The sequence below is a fragment of the Diadema antillarum genome, unplaced genomic scaffold, assembly GCF_040938485.1.
Source record: "Diadema antillarum isolate AM-2024a unplaced genomic scaffold, OU_Dant_1.0 seq00000348_RagTag, whole genome shotgun sequence".
NCBI classification, from domain to species: domain Eukaryota; kingdom Metazoa; phylum Echinodermata; class Echinoidea; order Diadematoida; family Diadematidae; genus Diadema; species Diadema antillarum.
This window is the reverse complement of record NW_027271358.1, coordinates 747,033-755,830: the sequence shown is the minus strand read 5'-3', so window position 1 is coordinate 755,830 and position 8,798 is coordinate 747,033. Positions and strand designations below refer to the sequence as shown.

General features: G+C 37.4%; 1 protein-coding gene across 1 annotated transcript; it reads left to right on the top strand.

The window, feature by feature from the left end:
* Positions 1-581: 581 nt before the first annotated feature.
* LOC139731034 (putative nuclease HARBI1) lies at positions 582-7,185 on the top strand. Its single transcript, XM_071641915.1, has 4 exons — positions 582-973; positions 3,080-3,346; positions 3,983-4,119; positions 6,912-7,185. The coding sequence occupies exons 1-4, from the start codon at positions 632-634 to the stop codon at positions 7,183-7,185; spliced, it is 1,020 nt and encodes a 339-aa protein (XP_071498016.1). The 5' UTR covers positions 582-631.
* The last annotated feature ends 1,613 nt before the right edge of the window (positions 7,186-8,798 follow it).

Sequence of the window (8,798 nt, the reverse complement as noted above, 5' to 3'; positions counted from 1 at the left end):
ATTTGACTGGAAAAGCGGGGAACACACGCTTTCCTGAAGTATATTTTTGTATAGCATTATGTGCTGTTAATCCGCTCTTATATGAAATTGCTGTAAAGTGTAATGATTTGACATGAAAAGCGGGGAATTTTTTGTTATGTATTATTATGTATACTGTTATGAAAATGATATGATGTAATTGGGATTATATAACCCATGGTTGTGTTATATAATCGCGGGGAAGTTTGTGGTAAATGGAAATATGCGGTATGTTATTGTTGCGTCAATGCGTTGAGGCGCGTTGTGTCCATGCCAATGGCGCAGTGTGCGTGTGGTTGGCATGGGCACAACGCAACTTTTATTTTTCATGTGAATATAATGACGCAGATTTGATTGATTCTGGGCCCCGTTTCACAAAGGTAGAGCGACAGCGTCAAGTCCCCTATTCAGCGTCAACTTCCTCCCTGCAGCGTCAAATTGTAAACTTGACGCTGCAGGGCATTTCATAAAAAGTTGACGCCACACGATCGACGTCAAAATGTCGCTGGAGCGTCAACAATTCTGACGCTGCTCAGCATGAGCGTCAAAATCTGTCCAAGGACATGCTGGAGCGACAACTTCCCATTACTATGACGACACAAGCAAGCTAAAGATGGCCTACTTGATGTTGGTGCACAGGGGGCTGAGGAGGGAGAGGGTGTTTAGGGACAGACTTAATCCGTTCGACTGCTATGACGACACAGACCTCTTCAAAAAATATCGCTTCAACCGTGGGGGTATCATGCACATCATCGACAACCTGGCAGGCCAGCTGGAACACCGTACCAACCGAAGTCACGCTGTGCCTGCCAGCCTTCAAGTATTCATTGCATTGCGCTTCTACGCGACAGGTTCAGTACTAGATAATAGCGCAGCAATGCATGGCATCAGTGTAGCAACCTGCAGCAGGGTGGTAAGGAGGGTAACAAAAGCCCTGTGTCAACTGAGAAATGAGGTGAGTTTCAATCATATCAAGTTGATATCATTTATCAATGTTATCTAAGATAAGTAAGAACTCAAGATTCAGAGTGTTCAGTGCACTGCCACTGGCAATTGCTAAGCCCAAATTACAGCTGTATTTAATAAGGCCAAGGGCCTGAAGTAAAATTAATTCTTGACTTAGAACATTTGCAATTAAAAGTCACACAAAATAGCACTCTTCACATCTCAGTTGATAAAATCATGCACTCTGAAGATTGAAAGACCTAGTTGGTAGGCTATGGCTGTAATTACACAGAAATAATGTAGATTGATTGGGGGCTTTAGATGCCATAGTATCGTCTGCACGTCTGAAACCACCACCGCAGTGTCAAGTGCATACACAGAGCAGCTGCAGTTCTACGCGAATCGCAGATGGACGATTGCAAACAATAACAGCTCCATGCGAAACTTCACCATTTATGTGACATCTATTCATTTCTGGTTGCCACACTATTAAATTCAGATATATTCTTTTGATTTCGGTTAAATGAATTTTTTGAGAAATTCCTCAATACCACTATTACTAGCACACAAATAGCAAAACATTACGAAACGAGAGCATAGTGCGTCTCACTCATTAGTCCCATTAATTAATAATTGTGTTATTATTACAAATCGCCGTAGACTCAAACTCACTGAATGTTCCTTTTCGAAATGGCAGCGTTTCGAAATCACTGTCGTAGTTGCACTTATCGAAATTCACCTTGCTCTGGTTCAGAGTCCATCTAATGTTGATCAGGAATATAGGAGTTCAGTTGCCATTGGCTAATACTCCAAACTTTTGGCCCAACTTTTGTAGTCAACAGTAACCCCATTTCAGTTTCGACACGTTCTAAAGTTTAGTACGCACGCGTTGTACATACGGCGTATACAAGGCGTCCGCGGTACCGATCGAACATTGAAATTCTTGCTGAGATAGTGTACTTTAGACCTGACAGGTACTAGCTAGGTAATTGGATATTACACAGATACATCCTTCACGGTCTAACACGTCCTCCTGCACTGACCCAAATCTGTCATACAGATTCTTCTAGTATATCGCGCGGATGGAGCATCTTAATACTGAGTAACCTAAGCGGTGGTGTTGTGAAATAAAAACAACTTATTAATAGAAATAAAGAGGAGAGGATCAGGAAGAAAGAATGTATGGTGGGTTTAGGTCCACCAACAATGATAAGGATGAGGTGGAGGAAAAAAAGAAGAAAGAAATGGAAAAAGAAAGAAAGAAAGAAAATATGAGGATGGCGGTTCACATGTTCTCAATAGCAATTAAGATTATACTGTAGTAAGAAAAATGTAATTACTAGTAGTATGACTATAAGATTTTACGACTAACAAGTATTGTCAATTACATTTATTTCAAACTAAAGCTGCATGATTTATTGTTACATCTTTTTTTCTGGTGTTAGCTACCAGTATCTATATTGTGAAGTGAAATTTGGATATATTCCTGTAACTGTATAGACCCAGGCTGTTTTGATTTGTAAAAAGTTTATCTTTTTTCAAGTCATAGGGATGTGCATTGATATAAAAAAGCAAGCTTACACACACACACACACACACACACACACACACATTCAAAAGTGGGTATAAAGCAATGCATGCAGGCCAAAGCGTGATGAATATATATATATATATATATATATATATATATATATATATATATTCTAAATGGTTTCAATTCCATTGTAATATTATTTCTTTTCTCACTCTCTTTACAAAATGGCTAATCACCCCCCCCCCCAAAAAAAAGTATTGATATTAAAATATAACCCTAACGGGACTAGAAATGAGTCTTGATAGCATAGGGCCTAGGCAGACAATCTACCAGTACTAATTTACGCATGTCGACGAACTGAAATATATTTGAGTAAAACTTTGATATTATGTATGCAACTTTCTACATCATGGCTTTCAATACCGGTACATTTTTGAAAAAGAAAAAAAAAAACACCTTAGGGTACTGTAATTCCTTATTTGATACAAATCTTACCTTGACAGTAATGGAAAAAGTCACGATACACTTACTACCAATGAGTAAATGAAACATACTTTCTCCAAATGTTTCTTTTGATTTCAGTACATAAAGTTCCCCTGCACTCAGGAGGACGTGAGGAACACGCAGGTGAAGTTTCACAATATCGCCCAATTTCCACACGTCGTTGGTGTTGTAGACGGGACCCATGTGTGCTTGAGCGGAGCCCCACTTGGAGAAGAAGAATACGTTTATGTGAACCGCAAAGGACGTCACTCAATAAATGTACAAATCATCTCCAACGCAGAGTTCAAGATTACAAACATCGTGGCCCGCTGGCCAGGGAGTACACATGACTCCAGAATTCTGCAGGTGATTTTTTTTTCTTGCTGAAATCTTGTTGTATTTATTCCTGATGTCTATAGGCGTACATGCATTACAAATTTCACAAACAATAACATAGATTACATACTCAATATCCAAATGAAGTATTGAGTTATAATAATGTACAGTTTCTTATTTGCATTGCATCATCTACATGAAAGAAAAGAATTACAATTACTGTATACATGAAGAAAAATAGTATACAAAGATATATACTGTACAAATATCAATAAATTTATAACCAATGAGTTGTTATCAGAAAACGTGTTTGCACATCAGTGTAGCCCTAAAATGCTTTACTGATGATAAATTCAAAGTAAACTTCCTGAAGTACGGTATGACGACATAGATATGAATTCTACAGTATACCTGCAAGCTTATTCCTTTTGACTTGCTAATACATGTTAAGGTGTTGTGAGCCGATATGATAATATATACATCTTCCTTTTGAATTATGACAAATTCATTTAAGTTTTAAAGTTTTGACAAGATTTCTTTTTTCTTTTTCTTTTTCTTTTTCTAATTCCAAACAGCACTAAACATATGCATTGTTGAAACAATGCTATCATGATGAATTCATTGAATTCAAGGCATAACTGTATTCCAACTTTATTTTCTCAACAGAACAGCATCATTGGACAGAAATTTGCGAATGGAACCCTTGAGGGAATTCTGTTGGGGGATTCAGGTTATGCCCTCCATCCCTGGCTTATGACCCCCGTCTTGAATCCAGACAATCGTGCACAAAGGGCGTACAACCAGTGAGTATAATTTAAAATGGGGAAAATTTACATCCAAATCTTAGATCTGCCTGCAAGGTTTGGAAAAAAAAAACATATACAATTGAGGTGACATCTTTTTTTTTTATCAAAAATTTGGTTTAATAGTTGTCTTTTGATGAAACTTAATAAAGGAGGATTGTATAGGTGCATGTACTATTGCTATGAAAGCTTTTATTTAAAAAAAATATGTATATATATATATATATATATATATTCGACAGATGACATTTCATCAGTGTGGCGAAGAGGCTATATCATAAACGCACCAATTTATATATTTACAATATTTTTCATGTCTTAAATTCTTGGCCTATTACTAATGTTGGAAATAAAATGAAAACAAAACATCATTAGAATAACACCTTTTCTAATACAGTGTAATGTCACAAGTTGCACTTAAGTTCATCAGTCACATTATACAATATTGTTTGTGTGCGAGACACAGACATTCTTATCTATTCTTCAATATTTATAAATCTGTATAAAAATTATTGAATTAAACACTTGAACGCGAATGACCCATTTTTTTTTTCCAGCCTCGTCGAGAAAGTAAAATAGTATAGTATAACCAGGCATCACCCCAAAAAAATCTACATAGCTTTAGAACCTGTTTGGCATCACCCATCACCTTATCAGTCATGTGACATTTTTTGCCCATATTTTCGATCATGTGATCAACTCAATTTGTGCAATGTTCGCAGTACAATTTACATTGCGGGCGTTGCGCAAGCGTGAAATTCGTGCATCTCGGTGTTAGACGAGACTTCTAGGGACTCCACTTCTAGAGAAAAAAGTGAATAAAGAGCCTAGGCTAGGCCAGCGCCTATTGCCGACGGGGAAAATGCCAAGAAAACCATACAACCGACGAGGCTCTTGCATGCTAGACTAGGGACTACTGGGAGAATCCACGGAAGACATTGGTGACTTTGAATATTGACAAGGTAGTTATTTTGAGGACGAAATTGATAATTAGAGTGAGGTTGCAGCAGGTATGTTGGTACACTAAATAAGTAATTGGTGGAATTAGCGGTTCGTAAGCACCTCCCAGCCCCGTGCAAGCGGGGAAAATGATAGTCAGTGTGACGATGGAGTGTCATGGCAAATTCAAGATATTCAAAATTCGTAGTGATGATACGTGATCTGATACTACATCACATGTTTAGTCACTGCAAATGAGAAGGCACGGCAGAAAATGTTTGTCAGAAGAAACATAGGTCTATATATACTTTTTTTTTTTGGGGGGGGGAGGAGAGTTCCTTATGTCCCTTCAACTTGCACAAAATAAACAAATTACTATTTCCTTTCACTAACAATCAACGTAACTATATAGATCTAGACTATTATGCTATTTATTGGAAGACTTAATTCACATAACCTATTTAGTTTAATACCACCAGCAAAAAAAGAAAAAAAGAAGAAAAAAATAGTATTAGTAATCTACCTATTCTGGGCAAACTAGTGTGTATGTGAGTGGGGGTAACAAGGAACTCTTTCCATTTTTTTTTTTTAAATTTTACCTTCAGTTGTCGGCACATTCCTTCATTTATGATAATCATCTTTTCATTTTTGTTTGGTAGTTACTGCTACTGCTAGTACTAGCATACTGGTACAGTCAGTGGTAATGGTAAACTTTTTTTTATTTTTACGGAAAATGTCACTAAGATGTGAATTTTGATTTTTATTTGTTTAAATTCCTAATCCTACAACTGTTGTTAACTTTCAGTTTTATTTCGATATATTTTTGAAATGTCAAGCATGCAATTTACAATTCAGGGTTTCGAAAGGTTTAACTATACACAGCCCAGTCGCTGTAGGTAGGTATGTATCGCACAGCGTACTTACAGTGTCTGATCAGGCTACGAAAGGTTAAGTATGCACTTTGCATTGTGAGAGTACTAAAAATGCGAAATATTTGATTGCGAATCCCATTCTGAAAAATGTTGGAAATGACAACAGATTAATACCCTTACCATTAACCGCAGTAGCAACCCCAAATACGTAGATGTTACAGCGCCCCGTGCCAGTGTTACCTTACCACCAATATTCAGTGTACCGTTAATCACATAATTCTTTGACAGCTGATATTAAAGAGCCACTTGCAGTTGACATCATGTCTACTCTTATTTGATCTGATGCAGAACTCCAAACCATTCTTAATTTCATTGCAACTGATTGAAAAATTGCCCTACATCGACGTCGATATAGGGCAATTTGACAATCAGTTGCAATGAAGAACTCCTCGACAGAAGAATGTCATGAATTTGAATAATTACACGGTACCCGCTGCACGCTATAAATAAGGATTAGAACCAACACTTGCTGTCGGGCTAAAGTTCGGTGATGTAGTGGAGATGACACCCGTCCTTCGATCAGGAGGTCATAGGTTTGAATCCTACTTGAGTATGTCTGTCCATGATTTTTTTATCAGGGCTACTACTGAAATACTGATCAATGCAGTGCTTGTTCATATCGACGTAGGGTAATTTGTCAATCAGTCGCAATGCAAAACACCTCGACAGAAGAATTTCATTCTGAATCTGGACTAAAGATTCTTTAAGTTCACAATTCCCAGCAATTGTTTGAATATGGAAATCTTACATTTCTGAATGATTTCTATACACACTCATTTGACAGCTGTTCCTTTTTTTCCCTACTTTCAAGCCAGATTATCCCTATCTTTCAACCGTAGAGGTTTGAAGTTCTTTTTTGTGTGTTCAGAATGTTGTACTAATCATGACTAAACCGATGTATTTCTAAATTGCTCTTTTCAGATCACACAGCCGCACTCGCGCAACTGTTGAACAGGTAAACGGGCAGCTCAAGAATAAATTTAGGTGCCTCATCGGTCAAGGCCTGCAAATGAGTCCCATACGGGCTGGGGATGTCATCGTGGCATGTGCTGTTCTGCACAACATCAGCAAGGACTTGCACCAGCCTGATGTTGAATTCCACATGGAAGAAGATCATGACTGGCAACTGCCTCTTGAACATGCACCGTGTGGAGCTGCTGCAAGAGCTCGGCTAATCGAATATCATTTCATGTGACATTCTTTTGTGTGTCCTTGCATGGGTGTCCTTGCAACAAAGAGACACTCTGTGTTATGGCTTGAGTATTCTATCAATCCGTCCATGACCAAGTTTTCAAGCAGTGTAACTTTGGAAACATTACAAGTATCTATGAGATACTATGAAACTTGATAACTTGAGATAATGAATAACAAAGTATCAAAGTTTAGTTGCACATGCTCTGAGAGAAAAGTCAAATGCAAAGGGGTCAAAGTTGTAAAGCTTCAATAATAATTTGTCAATACCTACATAGTGCCAAAATGTATGTTTATTCATTTTTAATGTATGCATTCTTAACCAGATAAAGGTTTTGTAGGAAAAGATGTGGGTATGGGTATGCTGGTCACAGTTCAAAGTTAAAGGGTCACAATTTTGTTTAAATTCACCGTTTCCTCATATACATGTACATATCAAAATTGGCTAAATATAGCTTCATGGAACTTATGCATACACATGCAAGTATGGCCTGACAGTGGCATTTTTTTTTTCTTTTGGATACAATGTTTGAAAGCATGATGTAAGTAGTAAAATTTTTATGTTTTGGTTGAATTAAAGCTGTTATTCTATGCATGCACTTTATGAAATTTGGTATGCATGCATAAAATTGGGTAGGCATTACTGCAAAATATATCAGCTGAAAAGATTTTGGCCATGGGGTCAAAGCTTAACTCTTCATGTGCCGCATTCGCACTCCCAACTCAGTCGACGGCATGCCAAGTTCACATATTCTGGTCAAGCGTACAAACCCGCCCAAACTAATCGGTAAATCGCCAAATGCCACAATGCAGTGAAAGCATTTCTTGCTATTCCATGCCTGCCACATGTAACATACATTTTTTGGAGTGATTGATTATCAAGTGCAGGTGTTTCATACTGGACTCCCGAGTGAATTCCAAGTTTTTGTCATTGTTTTGTGTGCAAAAGTCATGCTCTAAGGCTACTGGTCATTTGACGGGGGGAAAAAAATAGATTTTCATACAATCTTCATTTTTATAAATATATCAAGCAAAGCTTGATAATTTTTCTTCAACTTTTCTCATTGCTTGTCCAGGAAACTAAAATGTGTAAGATGTACATGGATTTTCAAAACAGAATATCTTTGACAAAGGCATAACCACGTTGCCATCTCAGAATAATGTAGCACACAAGGGGTTTACACCATGGCACATACAGATTTTGATGTGCTTCCCTCAAATTTTTCTTACATTAAATTTAAACCAAGATCAAGGAAGGTGAACAATAGATTTACATAATGGCAAACATGCCGTTTTAGGTTTTTGTTTTTTGTATTCACTTACGTGAAACTGCCATCTCACATTGTTGAGACATAATCTAGACCTATTTGGAGAGCCATACATTACAGATAATGCATACCAGTTACCTATGTAGCAACATTTATTCTATGCATGTAACCAATAATGAATGAATAAATAAATAGAGGTTGGAATCTGTAATTCCCATTCAAACTCAAACTATACAATCCATTAAAAATTTCAAAGTACTACTTATTCGCAATGATTTTCAACTGATCCAGAATTGCTTTGAGGGTGGTGACCTTTTCCTCCTCGAGTCGCAGGAACCTCTCCTCATAG

Excerpts from the sequence above, each read along its gene's own strand:
- LOC139731034 (XM_071641915.1), top strand. The coding sequence starts at position 632 with ATGGCCTACTTGATGTTGGTGCACAGGGGGCTGAGGAGGGAGAGGGTG. Across the intron at positions 974-3,079 it reads TGTGTCAACTGAGAAATGAG|TACATAAAGTTCCCCTGCAC; the intron begins GTGAGTTTCAAT and ends TTTTGATTTCAG. Across the intron at positions 4,120-6,911 it reads GCACAAAGGGCGTACAACCA|ATCACACAGCCGCACTCGCG; the intron begins GTGAGTATAATT and ends TGCTCTTTTCAG.